The 21,640-nt window shown below is 37.5% G+C and overlaps 1 protein-coding gene across 1 annotated transcript in view; it reads left to right on the top strand.

Annotated features, from left to right (window-relative positions):
• SECISBP2L (SECIS binding protein 2 like) overlaps positions 1-21,135 on the top strand; it is a 49,360-nt gene extending 28,225 nt beyond the window's left edge. The window contains exons 8-18 of the mRNA XM_032763000.2: positions 2,101-2,232; positions 2,739-2,822; positions 3,956-4,123; positions 4,290-4,431; positions 5,561-5,730; positions 6,651-6,783; positions 8,455-8,617; positions 9,249-9,469; positions 10,165-10,319; positions 15,125-15,344; positions 16,541-21,135. Of these exons, the coding sequence (XP_032618891.1) occupies positions 2,101-2,232; positions 2,739-2,822; positions 3,956-4,123; positions 4,290-4,431; positions 5,561-5,730; positions 6,651-6,783; positions 8,455-8,617; positions 9,249-9,469; positions 10,165-10,319; positions 15,125-15,344; positions 16,541-17,214 (2,262 nt within the window). The 3' untranslated portion in view covers positions 17,215-21,135. The remainder of the gene's footprint in view (positions 1-2,100; positions 2,233-2,738; positions 2,823-3,955; positions 4,124-4,289; positions 4,432-5,560; positions 5,731-6,650; positions 6,784-8,454; positions 8,618-9,248; positions 9,470-10,164; positions 10,320-15,124; positions 15,345-16,540) is intronic.
• The last annotated feature ends 505 nt before the right edge of the window (positions 21,136-21,640 follow it).

Raw genomic sequence — 21,640 nt, 5'->3', positions numbered from 1 at the left:
CAGTACACATACAGTGACAAAAGGCAAAACGGGCTCCATGGTTGCCATGCTATGGCATCTGTCAGGCCAATCCAGGAAAAAGGGCACGAAATGATTGTCTGCCGTTGCTTTCATGGAGGAAGGAATGAGTGACGACACTTACCCAGAATCACCTGCGACACTGTTTTTGCACCATCATGCATTGGATCTCAACCCAGAATTCCAATGGGCGGGGGAGACTGCAGGAACTATGGGATAGTTCCACAGTGCAACGCTCCAGAAATGGACGCTAGCCTCGGTACATGGACGGACACCACCGAATTATTGTGCTTTGTGTGGCCGCATGCACTCGACTTTATACAATCTGTTTTACAAAACTGGTTTATGTAAAATTGGAATAATCCTATAGTGTAGACATACCCACAGTTTTCTGGTGCATTTCCTACCCCAAGGGACCTCTGTGCACATTCATGCCCTAGTAAGCTTCCTGTGAATGTAGCTCTTTCTCCACATAGGGTGGCTTGTGGGGAATGTGGGGAAGGTCCAATAAAATAGGTTTTGTGAGGTTTTTTTGGGTCTGTTTGGTCCAACCATGGTCAGTTAAGAGAAGATTCTGAGGAGAAGTCACCAAGTGACCTCCTGTAGTTACCTCCACGTAGTTACCTCCGCAAGAGCCCTGTTAGCAAACTCTTCCTCCAGTCTGGAGATCAGGTGAGGAGCTGTTCTTGAGATGGATACAATGCTCTTAATTTTAAAAAAATGTGTATGTACATGTTCAGCATGCCATTATCACACTTAGTTCCTGGAAGCAAATGCTTTCTCATCGCTGCACCTTAAACCTTCACTAATTAAAGTATAAAACTCTGAAGTCAGCAGCGGATTTGCATCTCCAGTGCCAAAGTTCACAGCATCACCGCTCTTTCATTTTACTAGCTCATCAGGAACAATGTTTAGCATTGCATTTATTTAGATGTTATATCACAATGGTGCTTTCAACTAATTTTGTAACTGCATCAGTTGAGTCTTCAGTTTTAATATTCCTATGTCAACCATTCAGTGGTAGAACAAACCATAGCATTTTGCAGAGGACAAGCAAAACAGCATTATCATATGATAATACCTCTGTGTCCACCCTGAGCAGCTGTATTGGAGGGCACCCATCAGGAAAAATACATTGAGTTGGAGCATTTGGTTTCTATATTCAAAACTCTTTTAGCAAGAAAAAGGTCTGCAAAATGAGAGAGAGCTGATGTCCTTCCTCACAGAAGACCACAACTGTTGTCTTTTAGATAAGGCCTCTCCTTTTCACTGGTATTCAGAAGGAGTGGAAGCTCAGATTATTTCATTTTCACATCACCTATTCTGTAATACTCAGGGTGAATATGAAGAGTTTAAAGTGGAACTTTGGATGTCTTTGCTTCTATTATCTTGTGTCACTAATTGCATATGTATGAGAAGCATATAATGGGTGTATTATATCTCCTTCCAAATGCAAACATAGAATTTGAAAAGGTTTAGTTCATTCCATTAAAGTTGTTGTTAAAAATGTACATTGCAAATATATTCTATGTATGTAGGTGTTGCTGACATTAATTCATTTGTAATCTTTGTTCACTCATGTTAACAGTTCAGCTGATGAATACTTTTAAAGGGGTGCTGTCTAGTCATAGAACAGTAACAGTTTCTATGAGTGCTTATAAAAAAAAGTAATTGTTTTTGTTCTTAAACTTTATCTTGGTATTTTCAAAAAGATCAGTCAATTTCACTTTCTTTCATGCATTAGTGTAATATTTCAGAGAAGGATGAAATGCAAAATATAAACAATCAGCCTTAGTGATAAAAAATAAAATTAAAATATTAATATTCCAAAGAATTTTTAATCTCTCGTCCCACCTGTAGTATATGCTTAGAATTAATAACTGTGCCTTTCAATCAAATATGTTCATTTTAAAAAATGCACACACCCCATAGGTAATGTAGCTTATTTTGTAAAAATCAATTTTAACTTGAGTTATCTTTTTTTTTTTTCCGTTAGTATAATTGAGTAGCTAGCATGAATGCATACAGATCTATACCACTTTTAATTCTAAAACCCTAAGAACTCTTTCCTTGATTTGTAAGTCTGGTTTCAGATGCAGAGGACAAAGCACATCTTCAGAAAGAAGGCAAAAGCTGCAGAAGCGACACGAGAAGCCTTTAACCACAAACCAATCAAGCAGAGCAGAACAAAGTCCCGAACCCTTGTACTTTGAGGTATTTATTTTTTGTGTTCATGTCACTGTTAGAATTTCACTATGACAAGACCTAATAAAACATGTTGAACTGGTGATAGTTGCCTCGTGACATCTCTTCTTGCTGAAAACTAATGCTAAAGTTCAACAATATGATAAAATACACTGATTTCTCACAATACTGTATGTATTGCCTCTGTATGTATGTGTACTTTCTGATTTTATATTAAACTCAGTTTAATTTTGAAAGTAGGGTAGTAGATCTCCAGTTTACGTTTTGCTGCAGTTTTTATAGAATGTAAAAGTTAACTAAATTCAGTGCTTTTCTCTAATATTGCAGGGATTTCTTTAACATAATATACTACTCAAAATATGTACAGTATTATTTTTTACCATTGGATACAAGTACTGGATACTTCACTTCCAGTCTTGGCCATTCAAGTTAATGCCCTTGGTATTTTGGTGTGTGGTGGGTTTTTACCCAAGCTGTAGGCCAGTGTGACTTCTAATTCTCAATCCTTCATTTAGGATGAAGATGAATTTCCAGATTTAAATAGTGACAGTGGAAGTGGCAAAGGTGGCAACATTCAGCAAAAATTTTCACCAAAAGTAGTAAGTAAAGACTTTTTTTTATTCTTGATATTTATTTTTAAGGTGAAAACAATTTCTGATTAGTGTTACTGAATTTACATTCCCTGTTTGCATGAATCTGTCTGGTCTATTGCAGTATTTACAAGGTCATTATAGTGGAATTTTTTTTAAAAGCATATACAGCACAAATTACTATAGACTTCATTATGGAAATACTTTTCCAATGGTCTTTTAACTAAAATAGCAATGTCAGGGGAAACCGTATTGTCAAGAAGTCTCGACTTGGATTTGCCCACCTCCTACCTCCCGTTGCTATTTTATAACTGTGGAGGAACCACATGTGATTAGAATACCTATTTATTTAAAAAATGAATTGGTGGGAGGAAAAAAAAATCGGTAGGTTCCATAAAAGACATCATCCCAGAATGTTTGCTTTTTTTTTGCAACAGTGTTACACTGTTAACTCATGTTTAGCTTGTGGTCCATTATGACCCCCAGATCCCTTTCTGCAGTACTCCTTCCTAGGCAGTCATTTCCCATTTTGTATATGTGCAACTGATTGCTCCTTCCTAAATGGAGCATTTTGCATTTGTCCTCATCAAATTTCATCCGATTTACTTCTGGACAAACTGGAGAAATGGTCTGATCATTTTTAATTGTAATCCTACACTCCAAAGCACTTGCAACCCCTCCCAGCTTGGTATGTCCGCAAACTTTAAAAGTGTACTCTCTATGCCATTATTGAAATTATTGATGAAGATTTTGAACTAATCTCTGCAGGACCCTACTTGTTACGCCCTTTCAGCATGACTGTGAACCACTGATAAATACTCTCTGGGAATGGTTTTCCAACCAGTTTTGCACCGACCTTATAGTAGCTCCATCTAGGTTGAATTTCCCTAGTTTGTTTATGATATGTAACATGTCTCCTTCACTATATAGATTAAGTACTCCACAAAACTAACTTAACTGTATCCTCATGCATACTGTGACTTGTGTTACAGCTATGTTACTTGTTTGATAAGTAGTTTATCTGCTAAATGGAGTAGTTCTCTACTTTTGCATAATTCTTTTGCTACTGTCTCAAAAAAGTAATTCCTTTTGTATTGTAACAGCTTGTAATTATGTTTATACGCTTTCTTCTGCAACCTTAGCTGGATGATTTACCTGAAAATTCTCCAATCAATATAGTCCAAACTCCCATTCCTATTACGACCTCTGTACCCAAACGTGCAAAAAGTCAAAAGAAGAAAGCCTTGGCAGCAGCACTTGCCACAGCTCAAGAATATTCAGAAATAAGTATGGAGCAGAAGAAACTCCAGGTCTGTTACATTTTCAAGTAGTAATTGTTAGGGGAGGAATAACCATCAGACAGCATTCCTTCATACACTATTATAGCAATAATGTCTGTTTAAAAAAGATGCTGTCTTCTACTGATCATTGATAAATAGACATAAAGGTGAACTGCATCTTATATTCATATAACAGGAGGCTTTATCAAAAGCAGCTGGGAAGAAGAGTAAAGCTCCTGTGCAGCTAGACTTAGGCGATATGTTAGCAGCGCTTGAGAAACAGCAACAAGCAATGAAAGCCCGTCAACTCACCAATACCAGGCCCCTCTCATACACAGGTAATTCCACATGCCCACCCAGTAGGGTTGCCACCTGTCTAATTGCACAACCCAAAGATCCTTACCCCACCTCCTGCCCCACTGCTTCCCTGAGACCATACCCCTGTCTGCCCCTTCTCCAAGGTCCTGCCCGCTGCTTACTCCATTCCCCTTCCTTCCACTTGCTTTCCCGCACCCTCATTCACTCATTTTCACCAGGCTGGGGCAGGGAGCTGGGCTGCGGATGCAGGTTCTGGGAGGGAGATGGGATGTGGAGTGCAGGCTCTGGGGTGGAGTTTGTGTGGGTGCTGCAGTTCCTGGCCAATGGGAGCTGCAGAGTCGGTGCCTGGGGCAGGGGCAGCGCTTGGAAACCACCTCACCAGGGGCTGCAGAGATGTGCTAGCCACTGCTGGGAGCGGTATGGAACGAGGGCAGGCAGGAAGCCTGCCTTAGCCCTGTTGCGCTGCTGGCTGCGGCCAGGGGCCATCAGACCCTTTTTAAATTGCCTGGGTCCCTGGGCAGTTGCCCCCTTTACCTGAACACTTAAGTGCCATTGTATAAAATACTATGAATCACCTCTGGGAAATAAATGAGCAAAGTGCACTTTTTGTATTCCCTAATTTGCAAGGAGTCTGCCACTCATAAATACTGACCAGCAAGCTTGTATCTAACAAAGTGCTGTAAGGAACTTTGATGTAGGCTTCATTTTAAAATGCATTTCTTTTGGCCTGTTGGTATACGGAAGAATCTTGTTTGTTCCAATTAATGTCAGTTAAATTCTCCTGTCCTTCTTAATCTGTCATATTATTATAACTAACAGAAGTATTTACAGATTACATATTCATGTCTAGAAAAAATGATATTTACATGTCATTTGAGACAAACACTATCTTACTCTTCAGTGTGATGGATAGCCTTCTTTTCCTCCTGGAATGAGTAGTCAGTTTCCTAAAAAATGAAGCTAAATTCAAGAAATAAGTAAATATGAAAACATCAACATTTTGGTGATGTAACTTTCCTGTCGTCATGTCCCCCTTCCCCTGCAAAAGGAAAGAAATGTACTTGGTGAGAATTAGTGAAAACTTTGAAAGTGTGTGGGCTTTCTTTTAGTAGTATCTTTTAGTGAGACTATCTTTCTTCCTACATTTAGTTGGCGGTGGTGCACCTTTTCGTACCAAAGAATCTACCAACAGAAAGTCATTTACTAAAGGACAGCCATCTGTGGGTTGTCTTAATCCCTTGGACTCGACTGCTCCAAAAGTAAAAAGAGGAAAAGAGAGAGAAATTTCCAAACTAAAACGCCCGACTGCACTTAAAAAGGTAAACCATGCAACTGTTTTGGGACTGTCTTGATCCAAGTTTCAAGATTAAGAAATAACCATGACTAACAATTCTCTTAATAATGTTCTAGTTGTGGTCTAGTGGGATTGGGAATCATGAACTCCTAAATTGTGATGTCCTGATCTTTAGGACAGCTGGGGACCAACTTGCCCCTAAAGGAATAGTTCTCTAGCAGCTCTTGCTGATTTCTGGAGTACAGCATGCTTCTGACATACCCCTAGCACAGACCCAGTGCTGAGTTGTGTGTCTAGTGAATGGTGGCAGACGAAACAGAAGCAAGTGATATATAGACTCACTGTCCAGGGAATGCAGCAAGGCTGATCATCTAGCCCATATTTTTCGTTATTCATTACAGTATTGGCATCTGTCATTGATATTTTATCATTTGCTGTGTCAAAGATAAAGGCTAATAGCCATGTAGTCTCAGCACTTTGTATTGTGGCGCTTTTTGATGCTTTTTAAAACAATTTCCAGACAAAGTGATAAGATTCTGTTGCAATTTTATTGCATTCTTGCATCAGTGTTTATAAGAGTGGGAGTGGGAGGTAGTCGTGGCAAAGTTGAACGCTCTCTACCAAATAGAAGTTTGAAAGAGTGTTCGGAAAGTATTTTAAACAAAAGCTATGAAAAAACGCTTCCTGCAACACTACTACTCTAAAAATACTCTCGAATTGTGTTTTTGCCTTATTGCAACTACTAAAATGAAGGATGCCATTTCTCATCCATCAAACAGATTTAAAATGTGGTGTTTAGGTTCACTTTCAGGAACAAAAAGGCTCTAAAACCAACTTCATGATTTTTTTCCCCATTTCTGTATGAGGGAAGCTTCTCACCTCATTGTAGCAATCTGTAATACTTTCAGGTTTCTAACTGATTGAAAACTAGTACCTTATTCCTAGATTATTTTAAAAGAGAGAGAAGAAAAGAAAGGACGCTTATCTGCAGATCACAGTCTTCTGGGATCTGATGAACAGAAGGAGGTGCATGTATGTTTGACTGATGACCAGTCTCAGGAGTTAGCCTCTCAAGAAGGTAAGGGTCTTCTCTTGTTTTAGGATTTTTAAAAAGAATTGTTTTAAATTGAAGTATACATTTTTTAAAATATTCTTGATTGCTTTTATTTTTAACATGTAACAAAGTCCATTACTGTTAGCTTGTTATACATTTTATGATCAGCTATTTCCCTTATGAAAGAATGGAAATTAGATGAAAAAGACCTATATGAGGCCATTTTGTCCATCCCTCAACTATTCAAGATTCTCATGTGCTTTGTCAGGTTTAGTTTTTTCAAATAAATCAGTCTTCCACTTTCCATTTGAGGCACTTTCGCTGTAATAGACCTTAATTTGGAAGCTTTTCTGATATTTGGCCATAACCTAAACTTACTCAGTGTCACCCATTTACTCCTAGTTTACCTTGAACTTCTGCTGTGTGGGACATTGGAGTCAGTTCTTCTTTGGTATTTGGAGTTTTGTAAATGTTTAAAAGCTCCCTTTTAGCCAGACTTTTTTAATCTTTATTTAAAAATTGGTTCCAACAAATACTTAAATTTCTTGTTAGTTTTATAGTTCTCCCAGTCCTAGGTAATTGAGTATTGTAGTCTGCTAGTTTGTTTTTTGTTAAATAATACTTCTGACTTTGCTGTCACATTCCTAGAGAGTTAAAATAGAAATTTCAAGGGCCAGATCGTCAGCTGATCTACATTTGCATAGTTTTATTTATTTCTGTGACCACAGATTTTCTATACCAGTTTATACAAACTGAGAATCTGATGCCAAATGTATATTAGTAATATGTTGTGGTTTTTTTGAGTGTTAGTCGGTAGTTAAAAGCACCTGATACAGCTTTCATAAGGCATGAATTTGGGATAGAAGAACTTGAAAAAGTGCAGCAGTCCAATTAAGATGTTTCCCTGGACTAGTTATGCCCATCAAATTTGGGCTGGAAATCTTGTTAGAACAGGCTTTCTCGTAATACTTCCGGTTCTCCTGCTTTTGGTAGGGCCCAAAAAGGCATGAAAACCCGGACTTTTCAAATCACCTTCTAGTGCTCCCTCTTCTGTCTAAAATCAGCAAGTACAGAGGCATATTCAATATGGGGGGAGATGCAAGTTTAGTGCCAAGTCATTTGAACTCATGCAAACTATTTGAACTTTTGCTAAGACTATGCTTAATTCTTGAACAAGGAAAGGAACATCCACAGCTGTCAGCCACTACCTCTTTGATATGGAGATTTGTGACCCACATTGTGATATCATGGTAATTGTAATAAGTAATACTCTAAAGATTGCTAGGACAGCAAGGATGTATTTAATGTTAAAAGTAGGTAATGACTCTCTGGAAATCACTGTAAAGTAAAGGAGCAAAAAGACTGCGTAATTTACGTGTCACACAAGTTTAAGTTTTGGAAGACGTTTATTCTCTTCAGGTAGTTCTTGTTTCACTCGTATTCTCAAATTCTTTTTTTTTTTTTTTTTTTTTTTTTAAAAAAAGAGCTCAAATGCAGTAGTTGAATGCATATTCAAATATCATTAAAGTGGTTTACCTGACAGATATTAGGTGCCTGAAATTTGTAATATATGTCCTGCTCTCTGATTTTTACATATGAGTGGCAGATGAGTTCCCTATGTTAAAAAGCAGTATAGTTTATATATAAATGCATTTCATACTTTAGACGTTTCAAAGCTTTTTTCATTTCTTTCAGAACCGGGGCTAAGTATGCCTAGTGATACTTCACTCTCTCCAGCAAGTCAGAACTCTCCATATTGCATGACTCCAGTGTCACAAGGCTCACCTGCCAGTTCAGGGATAGGTAGTCCAATGGCATCTTCAACAATCACTAAAATTCACAGCAAGAGATTTAGAGAGTAAGCGCTTTGAATTACTCAACTTGAATTCTAAAGGTGTATTCTAGTCAAATGTATTTTCTAACTGTTTGAATTTACTGAACTCTTATAAGTTGTCGGTGAACTTAAGTTAGCCTATCCCCCATGTAAAAAAAGTACTACACCCTGGTGCTTTGCACCCTCTGTTTCCTACTTGCTTCTTATGGGGCAGATTATAATGTGCCTGAGGGATTTTCTTCAGCTAGGATGCTGCTTTTAAGAAACAGAGTAGGCAGAAAAGTCATTTCAAATGAAGGGCAACTTTGAGTAACCAGTGCTTAAAAGCATCCCTCATTGATTATCAAATTTGATCAAGGAATAGTGAATTGTAAAATATAAGTGTGTATGAGTTATCCTCTTTAAGTTGTGGGCTCTGGGTGGGTAGGTTGTATCCTGACAATATATTTCACTGTGGTTTCATTTTAAACATTTTCAGAATATCCTTACGTTGTTTTAGGTGTACATTTCTTTAACTTCTGAAAAATGTACTTAGTATACTTGGAACAAGTAACAAAAAATTTATTTCTGCTAAAAATCATTTAAAGGCACACAGCGATGAGAGAGACTGCTGAATTTGCTATATGCTAAAATATGGTGGTTTCTGAATTGACAGGTATTGTAATCAAGTTCTAAGTAAAGAAATAGATGAGTGTGTGACTTTGCTATTGCAAGAACTTGTCAGCTTCCAGGAACGCATTTACCAAAAGGACCCCATGAGAGCTAAAGCAAGGAGAAGGCTTGTTATGGGTTTGCGTGAGGTTACTAAGCACATGAAGTTAAACAAGATCAAATGTGTGATCATTTCTCCTAACTGTGAAAAAATCCAGTCAAAAGGTACAAGTGCTTTAATAAGAAATATTTTAGTATATAAATGCTATGTGTATATTGCATTTTCTCCAACACTACCAGTGATGATGTTAATCCATTATGTTGACTTCTGAGTCATTTTATGCATCTTCCGTGCTGTCCCATAAGCATGACAGGTCATCTTTCACTTCCATTGTAAAGCTGCCACACTCTGCTTTGGGCCCGTTTCTTTAACTACAGGAATTAGTCAGGCAGGAATTGTGCCTTTCTGTATGTGAGACTGGGGACTGGGCCTAGTATATTTTGCGCACTATGGGAATGCAAATGGTAACTTCCTGAGAGATGTAAGAGAAGGAAAAGGTCTATTAAGAAACAGAGAATCCAGTTTCATAAAGTTTCTGCTTTAGTAGTCCTCGTGTATAACAGCACCATTAGAGGGTTCAGAGCATTGTTAGATGTATAGATTAACTGATCATATTCAGTAAATAACAGACTTGATTGTACTTTAATAAAACAAGCAAATTTACTGCACGTGCACTGCATTGAAAACCTTACTGCTTTCTGGCAGTACATGGTTTAATCTACATATCTGGTAGCTAACTATGTGTACTAAAGTTTTAACTGATAGCCACTGACAAAAACTGTGGAATACTGGATTGGACCAAAATGCACTATTAAGATGTTTGTTCTAAGCTTTAGCTTTGTTATTCTTTTCTCCTAAGGTGGATTGGATGAAGCTCTGTATAACGTAATAGCCATGGCACGAGAGCAAGAGATTCCTTTTGTCTTTGCACTTGGACGTAAAGCTCTTGGTCGTTGTGTGAACAAGCTAGTTCCTGTTAGTGTGGTGGGAATCTTCAACTATTCTGGTGCTGAGGTAAGCAATTCATTTCTGAATAAATAATACCATTTCAATTTTTTTCTCATGTAATACGTGTTTATAAACTTTTTTCACTGCACTTGGGCTCACAAGCGAACTGTAATGCATGCATGCATGGATACATACATACAGAGTGTTGCCTGGCATTGGATGCCAATTTTATCTTGGCCTATTTATTCTAAAGTTGCTTATCTCTTTAAATTTGACATGTTGCCCTGTCAGTTCTGTGATGTCAGATTAGTCACCCCTTCTTTCTCTAAAACTTGGAACATGCTGGCAGACATCTTTTGAAGTGCCAGCTGAAATGACCTGGAATGTTCAGGATGGTAGGGCATGCCAGCATCGTGAAGTAAGGCAGCTGTTGGACTGTTACACAGATTGGTAGACGGTCTTGGGAGGCCTCAAAGGAGCACTGGTATCAAGGGCATCTACCTGCTTCCTAAAATCCCCATATTTCATGAGAGGTGTATGCTTCTGCTTCACTGGGTCAACACACCTTGGGAGGGTTATGGGTTGCCATCATATTAGATGTGATCTGTGCATGTATCAAATCATCCTGGCCTGTGATCAGAAGCGGTGCAGGAGACATGGCACTCAGGGTCACATGTCCATCTCTCTCCCTTCCCAGCCCCTTTCTCTTGTTTTAACTGATTTGTTTGTACTGAGCATGCTGAATAACATCTGCTGAAACTGCTGCCCTCACTCTGCCCTTATTTATGCCCACGCACTATGAGCAGGTACAGATAGTCTCTGCCTGTGATATAACCACTCCAGCCCTGCAGGTACAGCTCATCTACTGTCTGCACTAAAACTAGGGTGATGAACTTTTCCTTCATCTGTTGGGGAAAACAGTGAGGGGAAAAAAGCCATTTTTTGAAAATAAAACAGAACAAAAACTGTATCTCGTGTTGTAAACACATGTTTTCTTTAAAAATTAAAAAGGGCACTCGTTGTCCAAAATTCTAAGGGAAATATAATCGAATTCTCATTCAAACTAATTAGGCCTATCACTCTTATTTTGTCTGCTCTCAGGTATGTTACAGATTCCACAACCCACTGATTTTTTTTTTTCCAGCTTCATGCCTATGAAGTTTCAACCAAAGCAGTCAGAGTGTGCCAAAAACACACTCAATTGATAACTAAGTTGCCCGTAGAGACATGTGAGAGTCTTCTAAAAATTGACAAGTCTTAATATCTGTTCTGACATCCGTGACTTTACTTACTTAGTGGATGCCACAAACTGTGACAAAGAGAGAAGGAGGTTTGGGGTATAAATGTGATTCTTCTATTTTAAAGCTAGATGATGATGGGAAAAACTCAGGATTAATCATAGGATTGGAAGGGACTTCAAGAGGTCATCTAGTCCAGTTCCCTGCACTCCTGGCCAGACTGAGTATTATCTAGACCATTCCTGAGAGGTGTTTGTCCAACCTGCTCTTAAAAAATCTCCAGTGATAGAGATTCCACAACCTCCCTAGGCAGTTTATTCCAGTGCTTAACCACCCTGACAGTTAGGAAGTTTTTCCTAATCTCCAAACTAAACCTCCCTTGCTGCAATTTAAGCCCATTGCTTCTTGTCCTTATCCTCAGAGATTAAGAAGAACAATTCTTCTCCCTCCTACTTGTAACAACCTTTTATGTACTTGAAAAGTGTTATGTCCCCTTTCAGTTTTCTCTTCTCCAGACTAAACACACCCAGTTTTTTCAATCTTCCCTGAAACGTCATGTTTTCTAGATCTTTAATCATTTTTGTTTCTCTTCTCTGGACTTTCTCCAATTTATTGACATCTTTCCTGAAATCTGGCACCCAGAATTGGACACAATATTTCAGTTGGGGCCTAATCAGCGCAGAATAGAGTGGAAGAATTACTTCTCGTGTCTTGCTTACAACACTCCTGCTAATACATCCCATTTTGAATTTTAATCCTATCCTCCAAAGCACTTGCAACCCCTCTCAGCTTGGTAATTGTGCACAAACTTTATAAGTGTACTTTCTCTACCATTATATAAATCATTGATGAACATACTGAATAGAACTGGACCCAGAACTGACCCTGTGGGATCCCACTCATAATGCCCTTCCAGCATGACTGTGAACCACTGATAACTATTCTCTGGGAACAAAAACAGCGAGGAGTCCTTGTGGTACCTTAGACTAACACATTTATTTGGGCATAAGCTTCACCACTCTGATACCTGTCTCCGGGAACAATTTATCCAACCAGTTTGCACCCACCTTATAGTAGCTCCATCTAGAAGTTGAATTAGCATAATTTTTGTTAGCTTGAATTGGTTTTGTTGTCTGTCAGCATCATGGGTTGAGCTCAGAACATGGAGACTTGGTAATGAAATGTCTCACCTCCTTTGAATAAAGTTTTTTAAGTTTTGTCCTGGGTTTCCGGTTCTAGATTAAATAAATTTTGAGTCTGAGACAGTTTTTTACCTTGCAGTCTGACCATATTACTCTGACACTTCATTTCCTTTTGTAACCTTTAGTGCATCTCTCTAGTAGTCCCTTGTTTGTATCAGCCATTGGCTGCTATCTGATCAAAAGTCCTCCTCACCCTCATTCTCAGTATACGTTTCACTGTGCTTAAAGTAGTTGGATGCAAATGTGGAGACAGTCTTCCTATGAGTTCCAGTAAGTGTTGTTGAGAAGCCTGGATATATTATCCTTTTTCAGTCAACCAACCCATAAGGTGGCTGATGGTTACAGAAGAATTTTAAACTTCCACAGTGTGTGTTAGGAATATATTAGGTGTTGCTACTTTCTAAACAAGGCTTAAATAGTGCACTGAGCACCCATGTACTTCAAAGGCAGTCATCCTGAAATTTTCCTATCATTTCATTATATTTTCATTTTCTGAGCAAACAGGGAAGTCTATATGCATTCTTGGATGGCATCTTCAGTAATTTGGGTACAGTATTCTAACATTCTCTCTTCAGGTAATGAACACAATCTTCCCTGTATGGATGCTAGCATCCATTTTTTGGGTCATTTGGTAATCACTAAAACTTAATCACCCATTTACAGTATTGATCAGCAGCTTTCACATTTACAACAGTTTGAATGAGAAACAGACACTGAATTTAGCACCTGGTAGACTGAAAAATAAGATGAGTTGTCCTGCTCCTTCTAGAGCTATATGTAATCAGATACCCTCCTCCTCCTCTTCACCACCTGCCAGAAGTTTCTAGCAAGCCAGTCTCCTCTAACAGGTCACAGTACCATCCATAGACCTGGTGCTGGAACTGGCGGTGCTGTTACACCACCTGGCTTGAAGTGGTTTGTATCATATACAAGATTTACAGTTTGGTTCAATATCTCTCAGCACCCCGACTATAAAAATCATTCCTGCACCCTTGCCAGTGACAGTAGATTTCTAGTCTAGTTTCCTTCCTTACCCCCAAAATCCCCCTGGCTGTGTATTCTCTGGGTAGAATGGAGAGTGCAGCATGGGGGAATGGAACAGGCTTTTCATATCCCTGACTAAAACTGTAGGATTACTGATTGCTCTTGATGCCTGAGGCCTGGAATTTTTGACAGGCACCTCATCGATTGCACCATGAATGCTGGCATCAAGGAGTTAAAGATGCTGAGGTGACAGCAGTTTTGTCCTCACAGTAATAGAAATGGTGGCACTTATTGGTATTAACCTGCCTCTCTTCTGATTTCGAGTAAAGTATAAAGGATTCGTAGTTTATTACATGTACCTGTTACCGTTATGTGTAACATGACCAGTTTGTGTTGAGCTTTTTTTTTTAATTTTACATTGTGACTCTTTGAAATTGAACATGTAATTATTTCTGCCTAACCGAACTTGTTTCAGGTATTGTAGCATGTACTGTAACTTAAACCACTTAACAATTGAACAGTTAACAATATTTTTCTCAAGATGTAAAGTTTTTAATAAACATATTGATGGGGTGGAAACAAAATTACCACCAGTGAGTGTGCTAAAACAGCTAGCCACAGACAGTATTGAATTTTAGATCATGTTGCATCCTTTGTTACCTGCTAAGGAAGGAAGTGCCCATTAAATACTTAAATTGTCATTCATCTTTTGTTCTAACATATATTTGGAAAGAGATTCGATATCAAGTGTGGGCCAGTAATGGAAAACTTCATTAAATATTCATTTTACTGGCTCCGTATGTTTATGGTGGTTTCTTTGGTGCAAAAATAAGACTGCTATTCTAATCAGAGGTTCCTTGAACATGTGATTACATCTTTTGCGAAGCCTGGGCTGCAAGATGTTGTGACATCTCACTGAAAAGGGCTGTAGGCTTGATATTGTAGATAATCCATATCTAAATATGCCATAATATCATAGGCTCAAACCTATTAATTATTGCACAAAATAAAACCTGATTAGATCTGTGCCACTGGGAAGCAAAGACTAGTAGTGAGACCCAAGGGGCTTACGATGACAAAAATTAGTAACGGTGTTTTTTTAAAAAGGGAAAATTCTGCAAGACTGAGTTTTATCATTTGGGATTTTAGGCTGAGTGAACTCTTTCTGTGAGTCTGCAAACAATGCAGGAAGGCAGTGTTCTTTCCCTCCTACCCATGCTTCATCAGAAATAACCCCAGCAAAAACTTGAGCTGTATAAATGCAGAGGTATCCTTAAAATGAAACTTAGAGCATGACTGATTATTGCCCCAAATAAAGGGCACACTCTCTTTTTGACTAGACGGGCTTTTGGGTTGCATGTACAGGACCTGTTAATAAAAGGGAAAATATGCCAAGTGAAAATGTTCATGAAGAAAGTAATAAATATGAAAATGTCTTCATATTTAGAGCCTGTTTAATAAGTTGGTCTCGCTGACTGAGGAGGCCAGAAAGGCATACAGAGATATGGTTGCATCAATGGAGCAGGAGCAAGCAGAAGAGGCCTTAAAGAATGTTAAGAAGGCACCCCATCACATGGGTCATTCTCGTAATCCCTCTGCGGCAAGTGCTATTTCATTCTGTAGTGTTATTTCAGAGCCCATATCTGAAGTGAATGAGAGAGAATATGGTAAGTATTAAAAACGTATATTTATAATGCATAACATAAAGTGGAAATAGCTATAAATATTAAACTATAGGTAGAAAAAAAATATCCCAGTACTTCCCAGTCTAGAATATATTCCACACCTTAGAGAAGGTGATTCAAAATTGGTTAGGCTCTTGGGGTGAGACTGAGTAGTTTTCTGGGGAAGTTCTTCTAGAACTGACCAAATAAAAATAATGGAATTGGACCTAATGCTCAGATGTGTTCCAAATACTTTGTTGATACAAAGCAACCCTAAAGCCAACCACAGGAGGATCACTTCAGTTGGAGAGGGATTCTCTGTGGTATTGAGCTGGTATATGAAGGCCAGTGATGAGATTTGAACAGGGGGTTGTGTGTATAGGGCAGAATGAAGGGGGATGACTAGGGAAGTGAAGAGATGAGAGGTAGACCGGAGCTAAATTATTTAAGTCTTTGAAGACTAGAGCAGTTTGCTTAAATTTGTTGTTGAAGCTGAAGGAAAGCCGGTGAAGGGTTGAAGAGTTGTCATGGTCTGAGCAACCTGCAACATTGATTTATGCATCAACTCTTAAGTACACATAGTGTAACAGCTGGGATAGTACCGGTTGAGAATGAAATACTTGTCTAACCTAGGTCAAGTTGTTAATAGAATTGCTGATTTTTTTTTTTCCTGAGCACTCCTTTACTCAAAATAATGCCTTGATTACTTGGAGTGTGTTTGTTTGTTTGTTTGTTTATTTTTATGATCTACCTTAAAGGTTGTTTTTTTAACTTCTTGTTCAGAATGCAATAGCAGGATGATGATTAATACTATTTTGGCAAATTATCATGGGATTCTGGCACTGACAGTAAAACCCCACTGCGTGGTCCCCCCACACACCATCAGCCGTGCCATTTCTTACTTAGTGTAGTGCTGAAGCAAGCACATCAACACTTTTTTTGTTGTTGTTGTTGTTGTTGTTCAGAACAAAATGAGTTTGAGAATCTCTTTAAGCATGGAACAGTTTTTTCTGCTCTTGGTTTTTTTTCAAACTGTTCACTGTGTGACCATGTTTGGACAAGTATAGTGTTACATGCACGTCTCCTTTTTATGCTTTTTACTTGAACAAGATCTTAGGATGTTTTTTAATTGTGTAAATGTTTTAAAAACTCTCTAAGCTGTCAGTTTTCTGATGAGCTTGTGGTGTCTTGATTTGCAGAAACAAACTGGAGAAACATGGTGGAAACATCTGATGGGTTAGAAACCTCTGAAAATGAGAGAGAGTCCTCATTTAAGACAACTGCACCAGAAAATTCTAGCAGAGTTCAAATTGAGAAAGCAACTGTTAATAAACAGCCACTTACAGCTACAACCGGAACTACCTCAACTGCAAGTCATGGAAAATCCTTGCCAAGTGACAAAGAAGAGGTGAAGCCAGATGACAATCTGGAGTGGGCCTCACAGCAGAGTACAGAGACAGGATCTTTGGATGGCAGCTGTCGTGATCTTTTGAATTCCTCCATGACCAGTACCACCAGTACTCTTGTACCAGGAATGCTTGAAGAAGAGGAGGAGGATGACGACGAAGATGATGAGGATTACACCCATGAACCTATATCGGTAGAGGTTCAGCTTAATAGCAGAATTGAATCTTGGGTCTCAGAGACCCAAAGAACTATGGAAACCCTTCAACTTGGGAAGACCCTTAATGGTGCCGAGGGAGACAATGTAGAACAAAGTGAAGAGGAAGAGATAGAAACTCCTGAGCAGGTAGATCCAGTAATTGATAGTGAGGAATGGACAACTGATAAGCATGCAAGTAATGCCCAACATAAACCCACGATCAGCAATTCTCTGAATAAAGAACACACAGATTCCAATTACATGTTGTAAAAATAAGCACAAACTCAGGAACTCTTTCAAATTATAATTAACTGTTGTGAGGGTTGCAGCCAGTACTTTGTATGCTTCATCTCAACATTTTGCACTGTTTAACATTTAATGTATGTATTTAATTCACAACAAATATTTGTAGCTGTCTTTTGTTAATTGTTTCATTAAAACCTATAGTTTAGCTTTTAATCAGTATCTGTGTATTTCCCAGAATTGAAACCATCTGTGTAAAAATCTCAGTCAGTAACAGATATTCACTTTAGCTTCTTTTGTAAACGGAGAAACTATTTATAAACGACCAATTATAAGCAAAAATCTTCTTAAATTTGACTGTTTATCTTTTTTTCAACACATGAGCTGATCTATGTTTTAAGACTTGCAACAGTTACCAACATTTTGCATTGCTGATACCCCAATCATTTTAACCTGATTGGCCATAATTTTCTAATTATACTCAGAAATAATAATAAAAAAAAAATGGCTTCTCTATAAAGAGAAGCCAGAAAAATCCAAAAACATTTTTCTTGCAGTCAAAAGGAAAAGGCGATTACAGAGAAATGTATCCATGATTCTTATGCTAAGACAGATGCAGCTTTTAGTTGGGTCTCTGAGGCTATATTACAAAAGATGCAGACTGTAATGAGATGGTTACAGTATACTAGAATAATTTTAACCCAAAACCACAATAGCAAAATAATTGTAGTTAATGTATGTTTGCTTTTTTCCAATGAAATACTAAAAAAAAAAAATCACTGTGTACAGAGTCACAGTAAAGGAACCATTAACCATGACCACCATCCATGTTGTTCTTAGTAACTGACTGCTTCCTTATTCTTTCACTTACCTCAGGAATGCTGATGTGCATAATTTTATTTACATTAAATAAAACAGGCATAAGTGATCTGAGTATTTAACAGTAAGTGTGACTGATGTAATAGCTAAGTGTATGGTTGTGTTCACTTGCATGCATTGATTCTGGCCAGTTTTATATTAAGTTCAGGATCAATTTTAGGATGAATTCTCATTGAGAATGTGAACTCTTGTTCCTCAGTTGTAGCAGCCTAGTAGTCGACTTTTAGATTAGTAAAGTAGTTGTTCTGGGAAGGCAGGAAAGCGCCGTGGAGTTCTGAGTGGTGTCAGTGGTTCCCAACAGAAAAAGAAGCCAGAGACAAATAAGCTGCCATAGAATTATCCATGTTTGTTCCTAGTATTGAAATGAAATCCATTATCTGGTGATGAATTCATTTCAGATTGGGGATGGTGTGTATATCTAGGCCTTGCACACCAAGAGTCTGAATTTTCTAACTTTGTCCAGTACTGGCAATAAATGTACTGAAGCCATCAGCACCAAGGACTTGACTACAAGAGTAAGCAAAGAACCATTTTCATGAAAAACAATTTTTCATGGCAAATATAGATTTGTTTTAATTCTACTTCATTATTCTAGACCACTTCCATTTTAAAAAAGGTAACTTTCAGCAACACAAAATAAATGGACATTTTTAGTTGCACACTTAGTTTACTTATTTTGGGACCAGCACTTTTTTAGTATTTGTAATACCGGTATTTCATGTTGCACTGGGAAAATCAGACTCCGGGTTTAGGAAATATCTAGTCCTGTCTTTCAGATGGTAATAAGCATTGTAGAAAGGAAGAGTTTGAGTATTATGTAAATAACACTTTGGTATCTGTAGACATAGCAAATGCTATGCAGGACATTGTTGAAGAGCTGTCCTGTCATGTTCTTCTTTCCTTGATATAATCTTTCTAGATATTAGCAACAGATGTTTTTTATAGGAATACAGAAAGTAAAGAATGATGCCTCCTAAATATTAACCCCAGTTGTTTGTACTGCAGATTTTATCGTGCATACACTTTGAAAGTTTTAGTTGATTTAGGAAGTGATAGCAGTTTGAACTGCTGACAGAGAATCAATGTTTGCCCTTGGATATTTAAGCACAGCTTCCGTCAACAACTAAAATCATCTGTGCACACTAAGGATAGAATTTGACCTAGATTTTCCCAAAATGGAGAGTGGGATTACAAAAAACTATAATCTGTACATTTCCTTTTGCTTATTCCATGACAGTGATTAAGATAACTCTTAATCTTGAGGTAGTAGCATTACAAAGGTTTCTTTTTCTTCGTTTCTGAGCTTGGACAGTCATTTTAAGATTTTGACATTTATATCAAACAGGAAATCTACTTGTAATCTTCAACTCACTGTTTAATTGTAATTTTGCTACTGATTTCATAAGTATATTATGAGTTCATTAAAGATGATACAGCTCATCTAGTACCTCTCTATTTGCCAGCAAATGAGGAGAATCTTTGTAAATGTGAATGATCACCTCTAGAGAGGCAAACCAAAATAGAGTAAAGGAAATCATCCATTTAGAACGTTTCCTTTTGCTAAGATGAGACTGAGAGATAATTGCGAATGGAATGACTGTGTGTCTGGGAAGAGGTCTATTTGCATCTAAAATTAGGGAAATTCCTTACAATGTGCAGTACTTATGAGGTATAATCTTGATCTTGTGGTAATCTTGTTTCTATCAGCAACAGAAATAAAAAAGCATAACCTTTCCGATTATTTTATAGGTTATTTTATAGTGCCATGATTAATTTTTTAAGATAGCTGGATTTCTATTTCACTATAAAAAGTATGCAATTTATTATACAGGTAGTTACACTCCAAAAAACAGATGTTTCTGGAGTTATGACTATAGATATGGTTTCTTCTTGTGAAGATTATTCAGAAAACAAATATCCATTTTTTTTTCAAAGATTATTGGATTATTTAGATTTCATGCATCTGGCAAAACATGAAAAATAATGTGTGGTAGGGCATCTTTACAATGAATTGATAGAGGTGGCTATGCATAGAAAGTATTTTATATAACACTGCTGGTATTTGTGCAAAAATAAATGTAGGGGAAGAAAATCTGGAGAACATAGTCCTTCATCAGACCACATTTTTTTTTTAATTTATATACGATATATTTTTTGTCTGAGTAAGGATTAAGGTCCTGGTCCTGCAAATACGTACTTACATACTTGACTTTAGGAACATAAGTAGTTCCACTGATCTCAGCGGACCTATTAGTATGCTTAATTTAAACACCTGTGTAAGTGTTTGCACGATTGGAACCAAACAATGACTGCAGGATTTGTCCCATATTTTTAAAATTAAAAAACTAGGAAATGTTCTTCAATAATGCACTTGTCTGATTTCTTAACATAAAGGTGGGAGATCTCGAATGATTATATGGGTGAGGATTTTCACATGATTCAATCCATTTCTTTAACATGAAGTTTAAATTTTAATAACAGTACTTTAAATATGAATGCAAAAAAGTTTTATTGTTTGAAAAGCTGCTGTTTGCTAAAACTGTCATTAAGTATTCTCTGTGAAGTTGTGCCAACTAAGCAAAATATCCAGTTGATTTTAATGTTGATCATATTTTAATAATTAAAATTCAGTGTGAAGATTTGTTTACAAAAACAAAGAACAGCAGAAGAAAGCCATACATGCAGCCTATGTGGGTTTTTAGCCATCTCTTCCACACACAATGAAATGTAAGAATGTCTAACTTGAAATTTATAGTGCACGATAACACTGAAATTAGCAACACAGTTGGCACAGCCCACCTTCTAAATGTCATAAATGGTTCATATATTTTTAAATAGATTCTAATAAGATAAACTGTTAATCTTTAATGTCTAACATTTGTAGCAACACTTAGGTTAAACAGTAGAAAATTTATTATAAAAGATGAAGGGTTTTGTTTTCTTTTTTGCTGTATGAAGGATAATTGTTCGATCTACCATACTCTTTTGGAGTAATAGCTTTTTTTGCACTATGTAAATACTAGTGGGGATTCTTCCATAACTAATAAAAGTGATTGTAGAAATCTCTTACTACAGTGATATATTCATTTACCAATTGCAATGTTCTTATTTCTTGTCTGTTCCAAAACTTCACCAGCACTATATACTGCCTAGCACTTTAGTTCTGATTAAGTATCAAGATTTGTTGCTGCTTTTCCTGGCAGGTACCAGTGTTTTTTCTGTAGCTTGTCCACCAGGTGGTAGTGTGCATGGTATCTTTACAGTTTACCTCCTTAGAAGTAAACAGTGTACCAGCTAGACATTGTTCCGAAGTGCAGAGTTCATTACTGGGAAAGTCACTTGGTTGTTTCTCTTTGATTTCCTTCACTGAAATATTTCCAGGTAAAACAACCGGTTTAAAGATTTTTTATCATAGGAGACATTTTGATCACTTACAAATTTGAAAAGAAAACTCAAGTGAAAACTCTAAGTCCCTTGCAGAAGTTCTCTGTATAAGTGTAGTTTTAGTAGAACTCTTAGAACTTACAAATTTGAAAAAAGCATCAGAAGCGTCTTGTTGAAGACAAGTCCTAAA

The sequence above is a fragment of the Chelonoidis abingdonii genome, chromosome 9 (genome assembly GCF_003597395.2).
Source record: "Chelonoidis abingdonii isolate Lonesome George chromosome 9, CheloAbing_2.0, whole genome shotgun sequence".
Lineage (NCBI taxonomy): Eukaryota > Metazoa > Chordata > Testudines > Testudinidae > Chelonoidis > Chelonoidis abingdonii.
This window is presented reverse-complemented; position numbering and strand designations above follow the sequence as displayed.